Source organism: Hesperophylax consimilis, chromosome 13, assembly GCF_061612785.1.
Source record: "Hesperophylax consimilis isolate HC1 chromosome 13, BYU_Hcon_1.0, whole genome shotgun sequence".
NCBI lineage: Eukaryota > Metazoa > Arthropoda > Insecta > Trichoptera > Limnephilidae > Hesperophylax > Hesperophylax consimilis.
This window is the reverse complement of record NC_142848.1, coordinates 14453412-14480298: the sequence shown is the minus strand read 5'-3', so window position 1 is coordinate 14480298 and position 26887 is coordinate 14453412. Positions and strand designations below refer to the sequence as shown.

Sequence of the window (26887 nt, the reverse complement as noted above, 5' to 3'; positions counted from 1 at the left end):
TGACTAAACTAACCTAACCTAAATTATTTTATCATGTTCTTTTTTGTCTTTGTTCTATTTTGACCCGTTACCATAATAATGATATTTGTACGGCGCCGTTTTTGTGAAAAATCACAAAAATCATCAGGGCACTGTAATAGTCTAAGAGGTCACGGTCTTTTTCATAACGATCAGAGGAATGGGTAGTTTTAGTACATATTCAAAGTATGGCATCTCCGCATATGAAAAACGTTGGTCTGCCTGCTCTAAGTGGTTGCAACTATGAGTTATAGAGCTTACAAGAGGCTTTATTGTTTCGAAAAAAAAACGATCAGAGGAATGGGTAGTTTTAGTACATATTCAAAGTATTGCATCTCCGCATATGAAAAACGTTGGTCTGCCTGCTCTAAGTGGTTGCAACTATGAGTTATAGAGCTTACAAGAGGCTTTATTGTTTCGAAAAAAAAACGATCAGAGGAATGGGTAGTTTTAGTACATATTCAAAGTATGGCGTCTCCGCATATGAAAAAAGTTGGTCTGCCTGCTCTAAGTGGTTGCAACTATGAGTTATAGAGCTTACAAGATTAGGCTACATTGTTGCGAAAAAAAAAACGATCACAGAAATGGGTAGTTTTAGTACATATTCAAAGTATGGCGTCTCCGCATATGAAAAAAGTTGGTCTGCCTGCTCTAAGTGGTTGCAACTATGAGTTATAGAGCTTACAAGAGGCTTCATTGTTTCGAAAAAAAAACGATCAGAGGAATGGGTAGTTTTAGTACATATTCAAAGTATGGCGTCTCCGCATATGAAAAAAGTTGGTCTGCCTGCTCTAAGTGGTTGCAACTATGAGTTATAGAGCTTACAAGATTAGGCTACATTGTTGCTAAAAAAAAAAAGTTCACAGAAATGGGTAGTTTTAGTACATATTCAAAGTACGGTGTCTCCGCATATGAAAAAAGTTGGTCTGCCTGCTCTAAGTGGTTGCAACTATGAGTTATAGAGCTTACAAGAGGCTTCATTGTTTCGAAAAAAAAACGATCAGAGGAATGGGTAATTTTAGTACATATTCAAAGTATGGCGTCTCCGCATATGAAACAAGTTGGTCTGCCTGCTCTAAGTGGTTGCAACTTCGAGTTATAAAGCTTACAAGATTAGGCTACATTGTTTCGAAAAAAAAAACGATTAGAGAAATTGTCAGTTTTAGTATATATTCAAAGTATGGCCTCTCCGCAGATGAAACAAGTTTGTCTGGCGACTCTCAGTGGTTGCATTTCAGAGTTATGATGCGCGCAAGTCATTGCATTGTTGCGAAAAAAACGATAACAGAAATGGTCAGTTTTAGTACCTATTCGAAGTATGGTGTCTCCACAGGTGAAACGAGTTGGTCTGCCTGCTCTCAGTGGTTGTATTTCAAAGAAAAAAAAATAACAGTAATCAATAAAATAAAAAAATTAAATCGAACAAATCCAATTTTTATTAATTCAACTTCCATAATCTAAACATCTTTGGGTAAAATCACAGATTAATCATTTTGTAGAATATTACTAAGGCTTAAAGAGTTAAATATTTACTTACTTCTAATATTCTTTTAATATTTTTATGAGCTTTTTCATTAGTCACATCAAAACATCATGGATTTCGGCGATAAAAGTAAAAAATAGCTTAAAAAAAAGGGTCTACGGTATCGTATACCGTTTACCTAATTCCAGTTTGAGGGATTTCTTAACGTACTTCGAAAAATGGTGTTCAGAAAACATAAAAAAAGACAACCTAATATTATAGTAGGAGATTTCAATATAAACATGAATAAAAATGCAGACATCTATACAAAAAACTTAAAAACAAGCGAAAGCACACCCTCTCACAACGATTGTACTGCGCACACTGACGCGGGACGCGGGCAGTGTTGCCAACTCGAATTTTAAAGTAGAGCTAGGCGAAACCCAAAAAAGAGCCAAAAAGGAGCTAAAATTTTGAAAGTGACATAAAGCATGGGGGGGGGTTGTTAGAGAATTTCAGAGAAGAAAAATTCGGGGGCGGACTGCAGAATTTTTGACAAAAAAAAAACTTAAGTTTTGTCCTTCTTGTTGGCTGCTTTTGAACAACTCATGACAAACACTCAACAATACACTTGTTTGTTTTTATAATTTTCAAAACACAATTCTTTTTGATAATATCGAAGTCTTCAGGATATTTTTATTGTTTTTTTTTCTAATTTTTTTTTTTTGCTAGGCAGCGGCTAGTCCTCTAAAAAATCTAAGCAGTCATCCGGTTCCAGTTCCTGTACCATCGCACTGCTAGGACCGGCTTCATCAGGATTTTTTTCATATAAGGCCATTGTTCCAATTTTTTTTGAACTTCTGGGGGAAGTTCATAATCCTCGCAACATTTGTTGTGTCGCCTGAGCCCCGATCGAATTGTTAAAATCGAATTAACCATGTCATTGCCAAGTCTATTTCTAGTTTTAATTTGACTATATTTAACTGGCTTAAAAACTCGTTCCACTTCTCCGTTTGACTACGGCAGAGCAAGTACCGAAACTGCGAAAGAGCTGATTTCGTGGAAAGAATTTTCATCAGCCTCATCACGATACTTTAGAACCCCAGCCCAAAACTTGATTGTGCTTGATGTGCTTCTCCAGGGTATTAGAGAGATCTTGAACCATTGGACTTCGGCTTTTGCAATGATGTCTGCAGAAATGCCCATTCCGTTCATCAGAGGTGCGATGCTTTCTTTCAGCTGTTTTAAAGTGTTTGAAACTGACAACTGATCTATTTTCCGTAAAACTTCATAATTTTCCGGTAGTCTTTGCTTAAGTTGCTTAATCAGTGAAACAACGAACTGAGTGCACCTGCTTCTGAATTCTCTCTCGTTTTCTTCAGAGAACCTTCCTGTTTCTTTTATTCCTCTCACTTTATTTTCTACCAAGTAACCTAAGTAGGGGTGAGGATCCAAATATTCGTGAAAGTTTTCCGTTTCAAAGATATTGATCTTACGTGTAGGGATCAATATTCTTTTTCCCAGGGATTCTATGCCAAACATTAGATCCGTCAACAATTTGCAAGGATCAATATTATTAGATTGGAATATTTTTACCAGTACCTGCATTTCTTCCAATATCGAATGCACATACAAGAGATAAGCTTCGTTGGTGGTATTGATTATGTAGAGTCTCAACCGTAAAACATTTTTCACTATTTCTAGTTAAGCTAAAATGTAATTTTAACTCAACCCATTGTTCTAAAACCTTCTTTACGGCCCTTTCAACAGACAGCCATCTGGTTGCACATGCTTGAGTCAATTTCGACTTGAAGTGTCGCGGGACTCGGTAGCTCCAAAGTGTGCGTGTAAACGGCGCTATTTTTAGTAACTGTTTACTTGTGCAGGAGTTCGGGGAATCTCTTTTTTTGGGAAGTCCTCGTTATTTTGGAACATTATTGCAAATATAATTTTTTTTAATATTATTCACGTGAATAAGAGCTGAAAAATCTGAAAAACGAGCTAAGAAGCTAAATGACTTTTTTTGGAGCTGACGACGTCGATTTAGAGCCAGATCTAGCTCTAAAGGAGCTGAATTGGCAACACTGGACGCGGGCCGCCGGGCCGGACGCGGGCGGAGGAGGGGGCAATGTGTGTGTCAAGCAGGGTTCCCGATTTGCGGGAATTCCCCAAACTGCGGGGAATTTTTCAGATTTACTTAAAACTGACCATTTCTCTGATCGTTTTTTTTTCGCAACAATGTAGCCTAATTTTGTAAGCTTTATAACTCGAAGTTGCAACCACTTAGAGCAGGCAGACCAACTTTTTTCATATGCGGAGACGCCATACTTTGAATATGTACTAAAACTACCCATTTCTGTGATCGTTTTTTTTTTCGCAACAATGTAGCCTAATCTTGTAAGCTCTATAACTCATAGTTGCAACCACTTAGAGCAGGCAGACCAACTTGTTTCATATGCGGAGACGCCATACTTTGAATATGTACTAAAACTACCCATTCCTGCGATCGTTTTTTTCTCGAAACAATGAAGCCTCTTGTAAGCTCTATAACTCATAGTTGCAACCACTTAGAGCAGACAGACCAACTTTTTTCATATGCGGAGACGCCATACTTTGAATATGTACTAAAACTACCCATTCCTCTGATCGTTTTTTTCGAAACAATTAAGCCTCTTGTAAGCTCTATAACTCATAGTTGCAACCACTTAGAGCAGGCAGACCAACTTTTTTCATATGCGGAGACGCCATACTTTGAATATGCACTAAAACTACCCATTTCTGTGATCGTTTTTTTTTTCCGCAACAATGTAGCCTAATCTTGTAAGCTCTATAACTCATAGTTGCAACCACTTAGAGCAGACAGACCAACTTTTTTCATATGCGGAGACGCCATACTTTGAATATGTACTAAAACTACCCATTCCTCTGATCGTTTTTTTTTCGAAACAATGAAGCCTCTTGTAAGCTCTATAACTCATAGTTGCAACCACTTAGAGCAGGCAGACCAACTTTTTTCATATGCGGAGACGCCATTCTTTGAATATGCACTAAAACTACCCATTCCTCTGATCGTTTTTTTTTCGAAACAATGAAGCCTCTTGTGAGCTCTATAACTCATAGTTGCAACCACTTAGAGCAGGCAGACCAACTTGTTTCATATGCGGAGACGCCATACTTTGAATATGTACTAAAACTACCCATTCCTGTGATCGTTATGAAAAAGACTGTGACCTCTCAGTCTATAAGGGACCATGTAAACATTGTAAAATCTCATGCTTGTATAACCTCAAACCCCCTTACTTATAAACGCGGTGAAATATAATGCTACGTATATTAACGCGAGCTGAACTGCCTAGCTGAACCTCAACTTATGGGAAAGGAACGTAGCAACAGCAAATAGCGCGAAACTCCGCTTGCATTTGCTTCGTTCCTTTCTCGTGATTGGGCTTCTTTCTCGGATTTCTTCGCTCGGTTCGAGTTCCGGTTCGCAAATGTATACGAACCAAAATGCGGCGCGTAATATCGAAACACTAGTATGAAAAACCACTTATTACCACGGCGTTTGTATGGTTAAAACGATCTTAAACAAGGCTCAAGGCCGGCTTTTCCATACCAAAGTTTAACCGGCGTTAAGAATCTAATTTGTAGACGGTAAACGTTTCATTTTACCTGGTGCTAATAGAAACAGTAAAGATAAAATTCAAATATCGAATAGTATGCATCCAGTTTATTTATTCCTTTTTCATTCCAAGTTTTCCATTCTGTGAATAAATCTCATTTCCATTCATATGAGAAGCCCTTCGATTTCGAGAAAGAAACTTAATAGGAAGTTAAATTTCTCATCGGGGACGGTATTTTATAACGATATATCTGATAAGCGAACCAGTTGTGGATTTTCTATTTGATTAGAAAAGGTGAATTCAAACTTAAATATAAATCAGAAAAACTCTCGATCGGTGAGCTCCGAATTGAAGTTTATTTATTTTTTCTTCCTGGAATTAATTACTTCGTCCACTTTTCCAATTCAGAACGAAGTTCTTTTCAAATCGAGCTTCAGACTAAGGACGGGTTGTTTAACAGAATTTGAACAATTCATCAAATTTAAAGTTCTGCAAAGGTTCTTTTCAAGTTCTGTTATTAGATCATTTTTGGCCAGTTGTGCCACAAAACTGAAATGCTCACAGAACTTAAATAGAACTCACAGAATTCTGTGAAACAACCCGTTCTTACTGAATTCCTTCTAGGTCTTGTGGACCCTTCATACAGGAAGCCTCAACTCTTTTTATTATCATCAGTCGTCCCTGTCAGTTTGTTATAAATGATCGTGTGGAATAATCTAGCTTTTAATTATTAATTCCTTCGGATCGGAACGAATCCGGTCGAGTTTTTTCGGATCGAGCTTCAAAACACTTACTCTTTGAAGTCGTCCAACGCCCCGATGTACTTCTTGTAGGACTTGGTCTTGTAGACCCTCCAGATAGGGAGCCTCAACTCGACCTCGGCCACGTTCCAGAAGAAGGTGTTGATGGCGCTGATGATGCGCTGGGCCTCCGAGTCTGCCGGGAGGTCGGGAGTCAAACAGCCTAGTCTGGTGTCGAGGGCCACCCTACCGATTGCTGGAATTACAACAAAAAATAATAATAAATTAATTTAATTTTATAAATCTTAAACAACGTACTTTTATGATGTATTTTATAAATTCCAAGACACCCTTATAATAAAAGACAGGATCACTGACGTTATATTTAATACTGTGTGGTGTGAATTTACTATCACACGATGAGCCAGTTATAGACTAAAGTGTAAATTCCTTTCGAGATGATGATTACAAAAACGTAATCTTAAATTATTTTACCGTTTTATTTTCTCGTAAACGTCGATTCACGTTTATAATTGGCGCCCCGAAATACCCTGTTATAATCGATTCCGGGAATGGGAAGAAACCATACTTGGAACGGAAGAAATCTATTTGCGTCGCTAGCGCTGTGAAGCCGCCGCTCTTTGATCTGTTCCCCGTCATCCTATTTGATTGCTTTTTTATAGAGTTAATATTATATTGACGTTCGCTACTCACACTCTAAAGCCCATTTGTAGATTTCGTAGAGGAATTGATCGGGAAGCTCGTTATTTTTATCCAAGGAATCATCTATTCTGAAATTTATACACAAATATTGATTATGTTTTCATAATTGTTTTATAAAAATAAACCGATCAATATTGCACTTCGTTAAAGTTATTACTCGCAAAGCACCAAGTTATTGTAACTATAAAATGAAAATAATAGTAATAAAATAAACTGTGACTCACTATAATTAATTGAAACAAATACTTAGTTAGTTTCAACAACGAAATTCATTTAAAATTCTGACGGGTTTTGGAATTACTCTTCCTTCGCAAAAAGAATTAGTATTGTCATAATAGAAGAGAGTAACATATAAATAGAAAATAAAGGAATGCTAAGAAAACAAAATGGTTTACCGAGAACATAATATTAGGAAGTACAGACACATTAATTCTATCATTATATGTTTTTAGTTTACCCTTTGTCCTGTAGAAGGAAGGTCACTTCCGAAACCGGTCGAAAGTTACAAAAAAAAATAAATAAGAAATTCGTTTAATTTAATCAAATTAGTGCATCAGTTGTTTTATTTGTTGTATTTTCAATCAATATTTCGGTATGATTAATCACTGTCGTCTCTCAAAAGACAAAGACTTCTAAAACTTCTACTCTCACTTATTCATAAATTTAAATATTAATTCTGTACGAAAATGTTCCGTAATATTAAAATAGTTCTTACCTCTGAAGGAAGTCATCGGCGATTTCATTGAGAGGTCCCACGAAGCTCCTAGCCGTAGAAGGCTGCAGCAAAACCTGCTGTACCTTGGCTCTGAAACTGTCCCATGGTTTTCCATGCCTGTAATTTGTAAAATAAAAAAAATAATTTCACTCGATATTTTTCGTTGATATTTATAATATTTAATTTTCTTTTAAAAAAATAATCTGTACTTTCTTTGAATGGCTTCAATCACATTTAATTGAATATTGATTGCATTTCGCAATCTTCCATAAATTTGGATAATCCATTTTTTTACCAAATTTTTTGTTTTCTGATTTTCTAAAATTGGTTTTCAAGTTTTTTTACCAAGTGAGGAGGGGCGTTGTTATCTGTTCCTGGCAATTTAATTTTCGCCACTCCACTCGGAATTCGTTGGCGGTTTTTTTTCTTCTTTCTGGTCATCAATCAATGGAGATAATCTATCGGCATCCCCTTCAACCCCTTTCATATTTTCGTATCTAACATCCGCGCGTATAAGATAAAATCTTTAAAATTGAATTATTTCCTTACTGATTACGGTTCAATTTCGCGTGAAATTTTACCAAGCTAATATGTTTAAAAAAATAATCGATGTTTTTGGGGCTGCCATTCTGGTATCGTATACATATTTATTTTTCAAAACCTATATAAAAACCAATACATTCAGTTCAAAAGCGATAAATAAAATTACAAAAAAATATAATACGCATTATAAATACAAAAGGTTACATGTAGGATAAAAAGGGTTACACGCAAGTAATATAGTTAAAAGTTAAAGGGTACTTCGTGTTTATGTAGCGAGTCTAATGTAGGTACATTATTTAATTAATTTTCAAGTTCTGTAAAAGTCCTATGCAAGTTCTGTTAGTCTTTCAGTTGTGTGAAGCAACTTGCCCATAATGATATAATAACAGAACTTGCATTGGACTTTCACGGAACTTGAAAATTAACTTTTAAAATTTTCAAATTCTGTGAAACAACCAATCCTGTATAATGGGGAATGGCTAAAAGCTAGCAAAACTTAATAATGAAATTTGATTATTTTTTTTTTTCTAAATAAATTATTTATCTTTTACATTATCGCATATTCCACACGCCTGTGCTATATAATGTTGACCATTTTAATATATGATATATAATATATACAATATCTGCCGTGCACACTTGCTCCATGTGTTAGCTACGAACAAAAGTGCTGCCATCTATAATTTAAAGAGATCTGTTGAACTGTTCTCCGACTCTCCTAAAGACATCAATTTTCCTGCATCCAGTGAAGAGCCCCACCGCGCCACTGAATCAAGCAGCACTTGTGTCCACAAGAGCACTCGTCAATTCCGACCGCCCCGAGAAAATCGATCGATTCAATGAAAGATGAAAAATAACAGCTTTCACACCCTGCTACTTGTGTCTCTTGCTGCTTGCGTTACTCGACTCAGATTTGTATGTTATTTTTAACATAGCTTTAGAATTCAAACTAGATTTTTAAACGTTATTTTATTTGATCGTTTTAAATGATTTTACTCACTAACGTATGTAGATAATGTTTAGGACACCATGTGATTAGTGGTGGAAATTTGTGCATGTTATCTGTATTATATAACGATATATATTATATTGAGCTAAACACTACTTTACTGTGGCATGTGATGCTCTATATGTGTTATTTTTCTTTCTATTTCTACTACTACGTAATATTCTGTTTATTACATCTAATACGATAGTTGACGATTTGTTACAATTTTATGTTTTGGTCTGTCAAAATGCAAGTTAATTACGCTACCTATGTGAAATCTTTGTGTATTTTGGTTTTGATCTGTACTTTTTTTCACTCAATGAAAATTCACAACAAACATCACATCTAGTGGCCGGTTTTTTAGTAATTTCAAAATGTTGTCAAGATGTTTTATATTTGCTTACACTCCGATGACGCCAGCATTATCCCCGAAGAAGTCCTTCCTCAGCGTGCCCTTGTAATGCTTCAGCGATGGCATGGACGGCCTGTGCGGCAGAACCTCCTCCTTGCGGAAGGCTGTCTCTATGCCCTCGGGCGTGAATACGAATACCAGATCGGGGTGTCCCAACAGACCTCCCACCCTCACTACCTTCCCGTACTTGCTGCGTAGGTCCAGCATCACCTCGTCCAATTCGTCTATTTTGTAATGACCTGAAATTGACAAATTTAACTTGTGAATGTTGCTATATCAAAGTTGTTCATAAATACAATGTACTAATCCTCTACTCGTCAAGTAGTTAGAAGCTAATGTTGGTTCGTGTCGGAACTGTCGACCCCCACGTTGGAACCACTTCCAACCGTTTGACTAATGGTTTATTTTGTTTTTACATGATTTATAATATGCATTATTTCTCCAGCATGTACTTTCCACTCCTCGATTCCTTCTTTCCATACTGCAGTACAATTTACGTAATAATAATTATTGTCATTTTATGGACTTTAGTTTACATTTTCCATTTACACTGAGCCATTATAAAATATAAACGCAATGGCCAGTTCGAGTTCATGTTTCCTCGTTGCGTGTTTGCTTACTGTTATGTCACATGTTGAACACAAAGTGAACCTTGCATTTAACCCATTTAAAAGTATTCCATTAACCGCTCGGACCTTTCCAAGACGATAAAGCGATGGAATCCAGTTGTCGCTTTACGCATCACTTGTTATCGCGTTGTTTAGTAATTAATAAGTGTTACTTAACATTAACCGCGTTGCACGCAACTAAATGCAACTCTAAATTCTTTAACGGAGTAATGACACCAAGCGTAATCATGCGTTAATCGTTTATCGTAAGCTTCCAGTGGCATGCGCTCTTTCTAATGCTTGGTAATGCTATGAGATAAGTTTTCTTTTACATATCCTTAAGCAATACACAAAAATATTCAGACGTCAAAACATTTTTAAAGCAAAATCTAATTACATAATGAACTAGAGTTAGATTAACGTATCTATGATCTTGGAACACATTAGGAAAGTGTGTGGCACGTATATTGTATACTTAAAACTGACTAGTGTGGAATGGCACTAGTAAGTAAAAGTGGATAATTTGATTAACTGTGACATAGAAACTCTTATTATACCCCTCAAAAATATTAATTCCTTTATCATAGACGGCACGTCACTGAAAGCAACGATGCCACGAATATCCTCTCCCTAAAACTTAAGGTTAATTATTTATTTATTTATTTTATTTTAAATGCACATTTACAGTTATACATAACCAATAATAAACATACATTTTATTTTAATTTATTAAGTAATAATAGCGTTTTTGAACTGGTGAATATTAAGTTGGAAAATATCTATATCAGGTGACAGGTAATTTAGTAACATAATCATTTTTCCGAGCGGCATTACTAATGGTAAGTTGGTTCTGCATTTTGGAACGACAAAGGTTCTGTGCCTGCGCGCTCTTGTATAATTGTCGGGGACATAAAACTCAATTTTTTCTATAATATCGGGAATACAGACGTTACCATTTAGAAGTTTATATGCTGTTATCAGCAAAGCAGTTTTCCTTCTATCGGTGAGGCTATTAATACCCAGCATGCCGGACAAAAGGGCTGATGGATATAACCAGGGATAATATCCGAAGTCTCTAAGATATAAATATCTCAGAAACTTCTTTTGTACTTTCTCTATCATTTGAGAGTAAGTTAAATCCATTGGTCCCCATATTACAGAACCACTTTCCAAAATGCTACGTACTAAACTATAGTATAGCACACGAATCGCGGCCGAGCTGCAAAAATGTCTGGAGTTGCTTAGCACAAATCCTAGCATTCTTAAAGCTTTGTTGCATATCGTTTCTATGTGGACGTGAAATGTTAAGTGCGTATCAAATGCGATTCCCAAATCTCTTGAAATAACAATGTGCTGAAGAGATGAATAAGACATTTTGTAGTTATAGTAAATCGTTTTGTTTGCCTTGGTGTAGCACATAATGGAGCATTTCTTAATATTAAACCCTAATTTATTGGTATGACTCCATTCGACGATAGAATTTATATCACTTTGTAGCTGCAAGCAATTTTCCAAAGATTTTATTAAAAGGAATAGTTTCATGTCATCCGCGAATAAGAGAAACTTGGAAAATTTTATGCAATGGTAAATGTCATTGATAAATAGCGAGAAAAGTAAGGGTCCAAGATTCGACCCCTGTGGAACTCCAGAGTTTGTGATGAAGTTGGAAGAGTGGAAAATACCATAAGTTACGTATTGTTGTCTATTTGAGAAATAACTTACAAATAGACATAGAAGTTTCGCTGAAAATCCAAATTGGTCGAGTTTATTTAGGAGAATAAGCGGATCTACTGAGTCAAAGGCTTTTGCGAAGTCATTGTATGATACATCTACTTGATTGTTACTATCAAGAGCTTGAGATATGTACTCCGTAAAAACCATTAGATTAGACACAGTAGATCTGCCAGACCTAAAACCGTGTTGCTGGTCAATTATAAAGGGTTCAACTTGGGTATAAATGCATTTATGAATTATTAGTTCAAACAACTTGGCTGGAGAGGATAGGATCGCCACTGGTCTATAATTAGAGACTGAAGCCTTATCACCAGTTTTATGTAACGGTGTAACTTTAGAGATTTTCCACAGGTCTGGGAATATTCCGGAGTTAAGTGAGAGATTATAAATATACGCGAGAGGTGTTAATAAGGGCTCAAAGCATCCCTTTAACACGAATGACGGAATAAGATCCGGTCCAAAAGAAGTTTTGGATTTTAATTTTTTAACAGCAGCGGTGATGTCAGTGTTTGTAATATTTTGAATATCAACATTCTGTGCTTTTGTTGGCGTATTTTTTCCAGGTATAAAAGATTTCAAGTCCGCAGCTTCCTTACTATAAGTTGATTTAAAATAGTCTGCAAATGCTTCTGGAATATCTGCTCCTGAGAAAGACTGATTATTCCAAGTAACATGGTCAACAAACCCGCCATCACTTCTTCTGGACGAGATATATATTTCCAGAAAGATTTGGGATCGCATTTGATATTTTTTTCAATAGCATTAATATATTGCACATGTGCTAATCGAATACTGCGTTTTATTTTTATTTTTATTAAAGCAACGTTCACTTGCATAGTTATATTGAACCATGCACCCTCACTACCTATACGAATGTTTATTCTCTTCTACGTGAAACTTTAACGCAAATAGGTTGTGTATCTTTTCTTAACACTGTCTAGCCACCCCAAACCATCTAAATCTAATTCATTCACTGTATGTATGTATAAATTCTTATAATACAGGGTGTATCGGCACGTACCCGAAAAACTTTAACCAGGTATTCCTTAGCACATTTGGAGTAAAAAATGTTATAGGCACTTTGCTGTCCGGTAACATTTTTTTCAATTAAAAACGAAAAAAAAATCAAAAATCCACACTCCGTCACTGTCATTGGAATTGTTTCTCGGGTTCAACAGCTGTTATTAGCAAGTGTGTCAAAAAGTGTCCTCGCTCTTTCGTACACACTAAATAATAATAGTTAAAAATGAGACGAATGGTGCCGTGCCATTTCGTTGTGATTGTAAAAGCGCGCCAACGTAGGTACGTACGTACATTATTCAACGAAACTCGAACAAAATATTGCCAGACGGGTTTTCAAACTTTGACAAATTATAAAACATTGGTGACATGTGGTGAAAATATGAATAGTAAATTTTTTATTAAAAAAAATGTTACCGGACAGCAAAGTGCCCATAACATTTTTTACTCCAAATGTGCTAAGGAATACCTGGTTAAAGTTTGTCGGGTACGTGCCGATACACCCTGTATAAACTCATGGATATGTGTAAAACCACATATGTGTTAGGATTGTAATTATGACAAGCCACAAAGTAAATGTTTTTTTTCTATTATTAATTCTAAACTTACCTATAATAGGCGCAAATCTCCACGAGTTTCCGAACAGGGGTAGTTGGGTGGGTCCAGGTATCTCGTGGTAGGGTCTGATTCCGTGATCGGTCCCCTCCCCTGCCACGAATCCCTGGCCCCCTTGGACTTGGAGGTCCACGGGCATCGCTGATGAGAAGGTGGACCTTCGGATCATGCCCAGTATCCTATTCTTCGACATGGTGGCAGGCTGCTATTCGACCTAAAAATTATACAGTTTAATATATAATGTGAATACACCAATTTAGGTATGTGGATTAACAATTGGAACTTTCTCTTAGATCGATTATCTATATGGTTTGGCAATAGACATAATCGAAATGTTCGAACGATTCGTTAATATTATATATTATGTATTTGTAATATTAAAATATGACTTCATAAAGTTTTTATACGTTTGATTTGAATTTATTATCACTATTTGTAAGATCTGAAATCTAATTTAAAACAATTATAGAAATATTAACTAATTCTCAGTTCACTAATTGGTACATATTTTTAGGAATTTAAATACATTAGTATGAAATTAACATAAACAAAACGAGCTCGTTTTATCGTCAAATCGCCTTTGGAATAATATATTTAAAAGTCACCTCTAAGCATATATTTACGTACATTTAGCTCGTCTTGTTTATTTGATTTGTTTTATCCAATCAACCTCCAAATCTTTAAACTGTTGACACTGCACCGATACCACGTATAATGATTATGCAATAATAATATCTTCAAATATTTATCAGGAAACGGCACCACCAAGAATCAAGGTGAAGCCAATACTAATAATAATATTATTATAAATTTGCTGTGATGTCTTTCTAAGGACCTCTTATTCACGATAATGATAAAAATCATCAGAATTTCGATTATTATCCCAATATGATTGAAATTTTTGTACTGTTGTGTATGTGAAACTTATAATTTTGTACTGTTTCGTATGTGATACAAAATACCTATGTATTGTAAGGTCCACCCGTCCTACAATGAGTTTTCCTAACTCATCGGGATTGCTCTAGCAAGAAATAAAAATAAGAAATATTAATTTTATCTACCGTCCAATGTCTAGCTACTGACTTAAAAGAAGACACCGCGTGTATTGCATTGGGGATTATTTATCTTTGCGGAAAAACGTACAAAAGAGGGAGGTTTAGAGAACCTAACTGATCATATCTGGTGACTTAAAAGTTAAAGTCATTTCATTAAAATCTTAACTATAAAGCCGAAATCTGTCAGTGAGTACTGGTGTTTGTTTTTCTATCCGAAATTTCTAAATCAGTTAAACTATCAACTCCTAAAGAAATTTCCATAATGGGGCTGACAGATTAAGCTATACTACGCATCATGGCTTGGCCTTCGGCATGTCGCTCGCCATACAATCCCAATGGGAATGTATGGCGAGCGATATGCTGAAATAGGCCAAGCCACGAGAATAAAGGGTGGTCTGTCACAGGCTTGATGAGCTAATAAGCTTTGAACCCCCAGTTAGCAGCAAAACCAGTAAGGCAACATGTCACATTGGATCTTCTTTCACTTTGATTTGTAAATTAGAAAAAAAATAGCATTGAAATTCCGGCGAAGCTCTACATTACTAATTCTTTTATAATTCTCGCGTTACTTAACTTTTGTCGCTCTGTCGATTATTCATTACAGTTTGGCTTATAAATTGCGTCGAGATAATCGAGATAATTATTAGAGTCATATATAACAGGGCGAGAACAACAAGTACAAATTGGCAAACAAAAGAGCAAACTACTATCTTTAAACTATGGCGTCCCTCAAGGAAGTGTACTGGGACCGATCCTATTCATTATCTATATCAACGATTTAACTAACCTTACCATTAAAGGAAACATAATCAGTTTTGCTGATGATACTGTTTTATTATTTCAAGAAGAAAATTGGACGGATACATTTAATGAGGCTGAAAAGGGGCTTAGTGCACTTCAAAATTGGCTTAAAATCAACTCGCTTACCCTTAATATAAGCAAAACAAAATATATAACATTTTCAATAAACGCAAGGAGCCAACCAATAAAATCACTAGAACTAAAACTACACGAATGCCATGGAAATAATATACAATGTTACTGCCCCGTCATCGAAAAAACACAAAACATAAAATATCTCGGAGTAATAATCGACGAAAATCTTAGATGGGACCTACACATCAAAGGTATTACGGAAAAACTCACAAGCCTTATATATTTCTTTAAAAATCTAAGAAACGTATTAAATAAAAAGGATATGAAAAAGGTCTACTACGCATTATGTCATTCTCGAATTGAATATGGAACCATAGGATGGGGATCTGCTACACATACGTACCTACACAACCTGAATACGATTCAAAAAGGAATCATAAAGACCATATTGAAAGTACCAATTAGAACGCCTTCAATTGAAATATTCAATTCCTTTGACGTACCAAATGTACAGCAAATATATGCCAAAAATATATTATTGAAGCTCTTCAAAAATAACAAATCCTCTACTAGACTGTGTATGCATAACACTAGATCGAACAAAAATGATATAAAAAATATTCCAAGTTATAAAACCACATTCGGACAAAGAAACTATACATACTTTGCAACAAAACTCCATAACATCCTTCCCCAAGACATAAAACTAATAAAAAATCCTAATGAATACAAATCATTAATAAAAATATGGCTGAAAGAGGTCAATGAAAAAACCCTAATAAAAACACTAAAAACGATATAGAAGACACTAAAAACGACATAGAAGACATAAAAACGACATAGAAGACAAATAAACCATATTTAAATAACTTTAGTCCGCCTCGGCACAGGACCCCCTAGTGAGGAGGACTAAGAAATACAATATTTTATACTTAATTTCACCATTATATTTTGTATGTAACAATTATTTTATATAGTCGCTAAAATAAAATAAAAAATTAAAAAAAATTAAAAATCGCCCATACCCATACGGGGTGATTGACACGTGTCGTGATCGGGGCAACTAAGTGATGATCTCATATTATAATAGTTATAGGTACCTGCTACCTGTTATCCGTTAAGAGCTCCGTTGCAACTTGTATCTTGAAATCTCTCTCTCTCTTACACGCCTCATTTATGAGAAAGAGAGAGAGGTTTGAACGGGGCTATACATTTACCTTTACCACCGGTAGTTATTTGGCTATTTGTTCTTGGTAGATAGGCGGGCCGGCTAACTGTGTCAGAGCGACGCGCGCTGATGTAAGCGAAAGTACTTTTAACCTGTAAAACCAGCCTCCGGTGTGATATAACCTGCCTCACGCTGGTTGGCGCCGTGGCTTTGACCTTATTGCTGCAGCGGCGCTTTCGAGCCTCCACGGACCACTTTTGACAACGTTATCGAATTTCAGTTTCTTTATAATTATTATAGCTTTTTGAGTTTTTATTGTTTCCACTAGTTAAAAGTACACTGTTTCATATGGCCTACCCTTTGTGGTAGTGTTGTTTCATCCATGGGATGTTAGAGATGGTTTCTTAAAGCAAATAGTTAATTTATATATAGTTACTCTCCCTGAATTCATAAAATGTGGAATATTGCAGTAGGTATTTCGTCTCGTCTTATTTCTTGTCAATTAATTGAATATGTATTTCAAAGCATTTATAGATGGTAGAAATGATGTTGCGAACCGGAAAAAGTTTTGTTGATCTCGAAAGTACAGAAAAATCTCTGCCAAAGCTCACCGTTCGGAAGTTTTTACTCTCGATAATTTTGTTTTAAACTCAGGTGAAGCCGGTTTATTAAAATGGAGATTGACATCTTTAATTCTCAATTTCGCTTCTGACCATGAAAACTGGTTATGCCTTGAAATTCTTGAAACGCAAGTAATAGATTATTTTTATAATAATGCGGAAGATCTGACACCTACGTAGAACCATGACACCTAAAAGTTATTTTTATTTACTTTATCGTTATTATTTTATTATAGTTGTAACACGACTGTAACCTTGATTAGGTACATCACTTTACGTAAGATTTAAGCCAACCGGTTTCGAACACTTTCATGAAACCCCTGGGGTCGTCTTTGAAATTGATTGACATTAATATAACATGAAGTTATCTTTTATTTTTATTATGTTCAAAATAATATTATTGGCTATTGATATTAATAGCATGACGTTTTAATAACTACATTAAATATTATTTTTCTTTCAATATTTATTTTAGTTTTTTTTTTTTAATATCCTTCAGGCATTTTTTTAATTTTTTTTTTATTTAGTAAAAGATTATACATTTATATACATTATTTAAAAAATGTTTTGACTGCCCAACTAGAAGGATTCCCGTTTTAGGACAGTCAAATTAGGATGAGTATTCACATTTTGATAAGTTGTTTGATAAGTATAGTATTAAAATAATAATGAAATAATAGGTATATGTACTTTTAACTTGTGCCTAAGCCTACTAAGATATTTTGTATAAATATGAATAACAAAGAGAAGAAATAAAATTAAATAAAATATCCAATTAAACATAAGATTAACTGCTGCTTGGGTAGCATTCTAATTTAAAAGTACTAGGTAGGTACATATATACACATAATGATAAAGATTAGAACATAAAGGTATCTTTTAGGTACATGGTTTATTTTTTGTTGGAGTTTTTGTTGTTTTTGGTTTGTGTTTGATTTCATTTTTTGTATAGTAAAAGTTCACTCTCCTTTCTACCTAATTGATGAAACCAATTAGTGGTCAATTTATGAAGAATAGCAATTAAGAATAGAATTTAAGTAATTTCTTGCATTTAATTATCTAGTTTTAGCCTCATTCCATGGTCACCCACATTACTAGTGACTCGAAAGATGTCACTGTAAATATTATTTACAATAAATTAAGAATATACGTAATTTGCTTAATCACGGCAACTGTTCTGTGTGATTGGGTATTTGTAGAAACATAGAGCAAATAAATTAAATTGGATTTTTTTAATTAAATCAAGTGATCTAAACGGTTACTTTATAAGAACTTCTATCGGTGGGATTCAATTACTAATAATATTAGGAAAAACCTAACCTACCGTCTGTTTTATTGACGCATATAATTAAAGTAGGTTAATTTCGTCCTAACACTATAGTCATAATTCAAATTCATAGTTACGAAATATAAACTTTCCAGAGGGATAAAAAAGCGTTTTACTCGCCTAATCTAACCTAACAACAACAAAAAATGATTAGTTATCATTATTTGAACGGTTAACCAATGACAAGATGCCTTCGGCACTATTTTATTAAATATCCTTTTTTCATGTCACATTCTAGGTATAGTTTTTTAACCAGTGATTATATATCGGCAGCTATTTACGAGTTATTGAAAATTATGACTACCAATAGTATTTATGTCAATAAAACACTATTTGTTGAGTTATTTAAGAACAAAACAAAACACACAATGTTGTGGATATGTTTAGAATGTGCGATTTCCTTGGCATGAATCTTATAGATTTTTATTATTATGGTAATTATTAAAGGTGTATATCGTACGTAAATTATTATTTAGAAAGAACTCACGATTAGATCATCTCAAATACAACTATACGTCACCGTGAGAACGTCCTTTGAGTACATAACATGGAGAATCATGAACCTTTAATGTGAACTCTATGATCTCATTATTTATATCGTAGAAGTTGTTTGGTTAAATATCCGCGAGTTCGGCTCAAGTTTTTTTGAAGTATGACGAAATGCGAGTAAACCGTTAGAAGGAGGTATTTACTAATGATAATTGATTTGTCACACATCTCGGGAAAGTTTAGTGTCGAGCCGCATGTGGGTAATCATGTTTATGTAGATTTGAATTAAAGGTTTAGCAACGATAATTAATACGCAGCTAAGAAAAAATAGCTAAACACGTACTTGTACTGCTAACATTCGTGAAGGCATCATTTTTTCTTCTTATTGAGATTATAATGTTGGGTTACCTTGTGTTGAAATTAAGTATTTGTAAAAATCAGACCTGTGTATTTTGAAATCATTAAACAAGTATTATTACTCTTTACTTTGCATCATTGTCTTTTTTTCGTTCAAATTTTGTATTGATAGTCCTCTGCAAGTCTGCATTCTTAACACAATGTTCGTAAGAAGTCGAAACGATTTCCGATCAAGTGACATCATATTTTTGGACTTTGTAATGAGAATATTATAATTTATGCATTTCGAACTGGGTTTTGTAAATTGTTAATGAACCGTGAAAATTATTATGTATTTCATAATTTTCGTAAATCGAGTCGACTGGCAGGTAATAAGTTATCGCTGTTGCATCGATCAATAAATAATTTATGAGTAACTTAATCATTCGCACAAATATAATGTATATCACACAAAATTTTAATGAATTGTATTTGATTCTTAATTTTCAATCGATTCAAAATAAACATTGTCAAGTACGCATTTCCGTACCGTGGTGTTCCATGGTGTCGTGTACACAAATCCGCCATTAAAGCCGACGGAGGTCTTCATCCTGCGGTGGATGTAGTATGTCTACATAAAAGTCTGATGAAGAATTTATTTTCTTCCGTATGGTGTGTAGTATGTAATTCCTTTCACCTGTTTGAGCGACTCTTGTAACTATCGCGTTATCAAGTGTGCAACACTCGTTGAATTGCTTTCGTTTGTGCACTGACATTATCATGGAACCATAGTGGTCATCATGAAAAGGTTTCAGTGACATTTTGTTTGCTAAAAGCTGCTGAACTCGATCGAATGACGCACGATATCATGGTTTTACTGTAGTGTTTGGTGTTTGCGTTCGGGTAGCTTCGGGTTCTACCGAACATAACCGAACGCTACTAAAGGCCTTGGATTACATCGTCGGGTGGCGGGAAGCCATTCTGTCGCTAGACGGCCTTTAGGCAACTTGTTACTTGTATTGTCAGTTTATTATATTCCGAATTAAACAACCTACGTATATTAGAATCTACGACTATTAATAATATATATTACCAGATCCCTATCCTCGTTATAATACTGGAGATTAAGGGCCCAGTATTATATCCTGTAAACATCAATACGTTACATTTACCGACAGTAGCTTTCGCATAACTTGACAGACCAAATTATGATACAATAAATTATGCGATTTTCTGCCATAAATGGGTGAAAGATTTTTTATAATGCTCGTATTTTATAACGAAAAATTTTTTCAGATTTATATTTCACTATTTTAATGATTAATTCCATTTTATTTGTCAGGAATATTACTGTGGCTTTAGAGCTTTTATGGGGTAATGAGAATATTTAATTATTAGTAAAGCACGATTGTACTAGTTAGTTATGTTGTGTACGTTTTTCACAACTGGGCGGCCGATACTTGCTACTTGACAGACAGCCGTAAGGGAAATTATGACATAATTATACAGATATCATTGGCGTAAGGAAGTAAACGGTCCAGAAAACACTGGTGAAAGGCACTCTCAGTATCGGCCCGGCGATACCGGTATTAGGGATTCAAGAGACTGTTCCTATTTCTTATTGCTAGGCTTCTTTAAGTAATTTGTCGAAAGAAGTTAACTAAGATTAAAGACAGCATTGTTAATGAGAATTTCCGTCACCCTGTATTATCTGAATTGTCAAATATTCTGTTATAAGATTAAACATGTTATCAAATTGAACTTTTATGTTCCAAAGTGTCTCAACAAAGCTGAAATTATTATTTTTTATTTATTTATAAGTACATGTTACATGATTAATACATTTATTTAGAGAAGATACATTAGAACACCATACTAGGCAGCTGCCTGTTTCATGGTGCCCAATGGAGGAATGGTTAGTTTGAATTTAAGTCTAGTGTAAACATATTTTGGTAGAATTATAAAAAAAATGGGTAAAAAGATGTTTTCAATAACTCACAAAAATTACATTTAATTGTTTATTTTGACTATTTATTTTCATTTAAATTTAAATTTAATTTTTTATTTTAATTTAATTATGTATGAAGTGAATATTCAGTTTGTTGAATACAATGATATTCTTATGTTGAATCAGTTCATTTGTGAATACATTATTGTCTAAAGTACTTGGTAAATAAGTAAATATACGCGAGTTCGCCGCACCGTGACGTCATTTTTTTACATCAGAAAACATTGATTTTTTAAATGAAACATCGTATATAGTCTACAAATCCACAAAGAACACACGTAATAATTTAAAAATAATATTGTGTTTCATTACAAATATGCTCTTAGTTGTAAAGTAGTGGTCTACGCATTTCGCGAGTTAGCGAGTAGGGAGGTGCAATTCGCGCGCAACGCAAACATATATGATGTTTTTTATAACGTAATAAACGTTATCTACCAAGTTTAGTTAGATGTTTATTAAATATTTTAATAGGATTTACCAAGAACTGCTTCTGATGTATGGTATACATTCTAAATGAAGGACTACCTAAGTAATTTGCTTTCTTTCAATCCACAATTCAAAATGGTGTAATGGATGTGGTGGCACTTAAAAAACTCATACACAATCCCTTTGTATTGCACAAAAACTAGTAATGAAATTAATCTTAAATAATTCGTTTTTTATATCCTTCAGAACTATTAAATCACCCAAATTTATAAGTCGGTATATAAAGAAGTTATTTTAAGTACAACAAAAAACTGTGCCCATTCGAATATGTAAAAAAAACTTTTGTTCTACTGAACTACAAATACCTAGGAATAAAATTATTTAATAAATTACCAAAAAAGGTAAGATTCGTTAACAATAACAGTGTTAACGAATCATATCTTGTATAGCGTCGTTTTTGTGAAAATTCACATTAAAGGCGCTGACCACTTGACGACACGTGGAAGAAATTTTTTTTGTTGTTTTTGCAAATAAATTAATAAAAAAAAGAACAACAAAAAATTAACCAGATTCCAAAAATTTTGTTACATTTTTTATTCCTAATAATGTCAGGAATCAATGGTTAAAGTAAGTCAAGTACGTCCCTTAACACCCTGTAAATAGATGCCTACAACGAACCAGGATTTTTTTTAGAAAATTTTATTTACAAAAGTACATGTATTGTAAGAATAAAATGCTACACATGAACCTATTTAATAAAAAAATATATATAATTTTACTAGAAAAAATAAATATAGTCGTAATTATTTGTACGCAGAATTTTGTTTACAGAATGCTATATATACAGAATTGAATTAATAATGATTTTAGGGGCCAAAACATTTCGATAAAATCCTTTTATTATTTATGTTTATAAAAGCATCCAAATTGACATACTTATACGAAACGAATGTCACAAATTAAATAATAAAATCTTCCCTTTTTTAATGACCACGTTAAAATTCTATGTAGATATGTATCGTGTCATAAGAGTGACTATCGTAGGCATTTATAAAACCAGGTCGAATTGTATCACTTTTGTCCGTCAGTCAGGTGCATTGCCTAGTTTCCTCGTGTGACGTCATTTACACACGAGGAAATCGTGTTTTTATTATATGCCTGAAAATTTGATAACGCATTTCATTGCGGTACTCATTGCTCACCTGCTAGAACAAGAACTGTTGCACAATTTAGTCCGCATGATTAAATTCTATGAGTGTATACCAGTGTAAACAAGCTTTATTGTAGTTACTTTGATAATATGTATATGTATATATAATATTGTTATCGTACATCTTTTTACGCGGATTTGAGTATAAATATTATAAATTTGATACGATATTAATAACTAATCATTTATTAAAGTGATACAATGTTGTATATAATATGAATATCTGAATACCAATGATTTCTTCGTCAGAATGAGGTAGGCAACACATTACGACGCTATACGCTAAGTTAGCACATCGCTCACCAATGGGAAAGCATTGCGAGCAATACGCTGAAATATAAACTAGCTTATAACGTGGTCTGTCACAGACGTAAACGTATAATATTTATTTAAACGATTATTGAAGAAGACTTATTGGGTGTTTAAAGATTTCAATTCTGATTCGGGGTATTTTATAATATAAGTTAAAAGAAAGGATAACTCACAAGCCGGAAATGCATTCTGGAACCATGCTGTTGAATATAAGAATATGTCGTAAAAACGGCCCGTTCTTATTCGAATGTCCACCGTGGGCATATTTTAGGCGCTTGTTTATCAACTATGCCCCGGCGCCGAAGTGTTCAATAACTCGGGCTCTTCGGAGCACGTTCCATTGAAATATCGGTCGAACAAACTTGCAAACTCGCGCGGACTGTACGAATTGCCTATATTTACACAGATAATATATGATCATTTTTTATCTATTCTAAACAGGCAAATTTCGTTAAAATATTCCTTTACAATAAAAAATTGTTATTGACCACTATAATTTATTTACACTCTACCGGTTTCGGAAGAACCCTTCCTTCACCAGGAGAATATTAAAGACTAATATTACTAATACTGCTTTATTATTCTCCTGATGGAGGAAGGGTTCTTCCGAAACCGGTAGAGTGTAAATAAAAGTGGTCAATAACTAAATTTATATGTTCTTATCAATGGCGGCTCTTTACTTTTGGGTGTACTAGAATGCCAATATTACAAAAATGGCATTATCGGTGTTGTTATAGCCGAAAACGTTTTTTTTTTCGAAAATACGGTTTTTTGTATGAAGATTTTCAGGAAATCCTTCACGGCTAACCTGAAATTTCCTGAAAATCTTCATACAAAAATACGAATTTAAAAAAAAAATCGTTTTGGACTAAACAACATCAAAAATGTCGAATTTTTCACATTCAAAAGACACAAGCCGCCGCTGGTTTTTTTAAATTTTGAGCCACAAAGTTAATACTTTTTAGAAGTACGTGAAATATTCCTTTTTATTACAATATAGTATCAATAGAAAGTGTTGTAGATTTTAAGATGATCACCTTTACAATTAAGATTATCATCTAATAGTGATTAAATCATAGTCGTATCTGATGATTTTTCGCACATAATTGGAAAATAGCGAATATCGCATGTCTTCCTTTCAATAGATGAAATAACAAATAATAACGCATTTCAGTAAAACCAATATAATAATTACTACATAAATAGATAAACTCATCAGATTCATATTTTTTATGTATTTTCAAATTAACCAGATATTATTTAGTTTGTTGTTTATCTACGCTAGTTTTTTAATTACTACGCTAGTTTTGTAACCATGTGCTCTCATCGAGAGTCAGATGTAACTGACCAATAAAAAACACAGGCCGTGTTTAGTCTGTTAAAACGTGACACGTGAATTTCTTCGGCTCTTCCTCCGAGATTTGCTAATCTCCGCTCTTGAAGATTTCTTTTGACACGATGTCATCAAACGTTTTTTTAATAATTTATTTACTATCTGAAATAAAACATTAATTTAATTTACTCACCTTCCAATATTTTTAACACTCGTATAGTTCAAACTTTTCACAAATATTTATTTGGAATAACACAAAAAATTAATACTGTTAATCCAAACACAAACCTGAAAAAATAAATGTGATTATTCAAATCACTTTTGTTCATCAAAAAAATATAAACAAAAGTGTTTAGTGTAAACACTAGCTTAAAATCAATTCAAACCCTTCGTAAAAATTTAATAAAAAAAAACACTTTTAACATTTTTTATCTATTATCGTTAGTTACACTATTCCCAACGACTTCGATAATTTGGATAATAATTTTAAAAAATGCTCCTTTTTTTAGTTAGCTCGATCTTTTCTTCTTAATATTTTTTTATCAAATCATTTTATATCAAAATGAAGACGGTTTTTTATATTACTGTTAGTGGAAAGAGGCGTCGATTGAGCACTCATGAGCAACCGGCGCGGGCGACGTTTTGAGTAGTTTTGACGGCACCTTAGCCTTGCAAGGAGTCGCAGCCCCGTCCTCCCCTCCACGACCGATCCGCCCCTCGCAGAGACCCGGACAGCAATTCTCGGCTCTTTGGTAATTTGATTCACAATCGCAAGAGCCTGCATGCGGACGTTCCTTACGAAAGTGCTCTTATTAGCGCTATTAAAAGCTTTTACGCAACTCAGTGGGTTAATGTTTTGCAGTGTCGTCGGACGTCGTTATATTCATGTTATTGGCAGAAGATTATTGTTCAAATATAGCAGATGGAGTGCAATATGCAACTTTACGAGTAGTTTGTGATATAATGTTGATTCAGAAACTTGTTTTAATAACAATAGTGTAAACATAGAATAAAGATGCACAATAAATGTGTGTTCCGTTATTCAAAAGTCTGACCACAATTGGCTTAAATTTCAAATACAGAACTGTTTATTTTTTTTCTTTAGTTCATTATTGCGAAATTTAAATGGGATGGCGATATACAAATCTACATGGAAGGCATTCCTAGTGTATATTATCTATTCAGTGGGTATAAGGGTTTACAGCAAAAATAATTAGCAATTAAAAAAATGCATACATAAAATATTCTCGACATTTTTATGTTTGTATCAGATTATCTACAGCATAATTTATTTAAAAGGTTTATACTTAGGCATTTATAATGTTGCTATAGTAAGTTATTTGTAAAGTTTATAAATTTTCACAATCACTCATAAAATTCCACTTATAAAACACAGTCACTTATAAAATTCCCCCGAATATGCCTGTCATTAAGTTTGTTTGAGTTTTTTGTTATTGTTTTGCATCAATATTTATTATTACTTAAAACAGCATCCCGATCACCGCTGGCAATTTCGCCGAACAGAATCACGCACTTCAACGCGCAAGTGCACTTCGGGTACCGACGAAGGACGTTCGCGTGCAAATTCCTCATCATAAAGTAACCTCTTCAAAATCTCTGCATGCCGTGCCGCCATTGTTCACACTCGAATCAAGTTTCATTAAGTATGAATTCTAACCTTCGCATCGCCTAAATTATTTGTATCACAAGATTATAATATTATTTAATTGTTGGAATTCTCGGAGATTATTCAAATTCGATGTATTTGTACACATTCACAATTCGATACTTTTTAGAGCCGAACTTATTGGTTTTGAATGGCACGTCAGCATTTCTTGCACGAGGAAAGTGTCGCATAATATTATAAAATAATGTCCAATGTCAATTTTTATATTCAGGTTAGTTGGCTTTTTTAATGTTAATCCTTCATATTATAAAAATAAAATAAAATATTTGAATGTGGCAAACTTCACAGGTCGTACGTGAGTTTTAAATAATTGATGTTGTAATATGGTTGTAGGCTGTACCACTATCATTATGAGGTTTTGGGATTATTCTTACAATGATATTCCGAGATTGATTACTTAGTTTACTTTTAACCGAGTACAGAGATTACGAATGCGTCTCTACCGGTTGCGAGCTGGGTTGTGAGAGAGAGTTGAAACTAATACACGAGCTTTTATATTTTTATAATACTTTTATAATGTCTCGCTCTTCACTGATAGAGTCAAGCTCCTGACTTTATTGTCCCACAATAAGGAAGTTGAGTAAAAAATATTTTGACTTTTGCAAAATATGTTCATGCAGACCAAAAAAACAACGATTCTGAATATGCAAATTTCTACATTTTTCTCTCGGAATGAATGAATCGTTCTTGAAAAATGATTTAAAAGCTATGCTCTGTAAACGCTCCCATGATTTGTCGTAAATTACATCGTAAGGCTTTGTATTTTTAGACGTAGGTACGAATAATAATTAGTAATTAACATTATCTCTTGACATTTTGGAAGGTTTTGTTAAATTTAAAGC

At 34.0% G+C, this 26887-nt stretch overlaps 2 protein-coding genes across 5 annotated transcripts in view; one reads left to right on the top strand and one right to left on the bottom strand.

Annotated features, from left to right (window-relative positions):
• The window catches only part of Galphao (G protein alpha o subunit), a 234901-nt gene that overhangs the window by 153829 nt on the left and 54185 nt on the right, over nt 1-26887 (top strand). The gene's annotated exons all lie outside the window — the stretch shown is intronic.
• LOC149418481 (putative cytochrome P450 49a1) overlaps nt 1-26887 on the bottom strand; it is a 47014-nt gene that overhangs the window by 11814 nt on the left and 8313 nt on the right. The window contains exons 1-7 of one of the 2 annotated variants that reach the window (XM_089638793.1): nt 24944-25001; nt 24552-24646; nt 13193-13412; nt 9214-9460; nt 7279-7395; nt 6555-6631; nt 5895-6096 (exon numbers count right to left, since the gene is read on the bottom strand). In XM_089638793.1, the coding sequence (XP_089494919.1) occupies nt 5895-6096; nt 6555-6631; nt 7279-7395; nt 9214-9460; nt 13193-13391 (842 nt within the window). In that variant the 5' untranslated portion in view covers nt 13392-13412; nt 24552-24646; nt 24944-25001. Of the gene's footprint in view, nt 1-5894; nt 6097-6554; nt 6632-7278; nt 7396-9213; nt 9461-13192; nt 13413-24551; nt 24647-24943; nt 25002-26887 lie in introns of those variants that run through there. The other variant, XM_089638794.1, reaches the window with a different exon arrangement.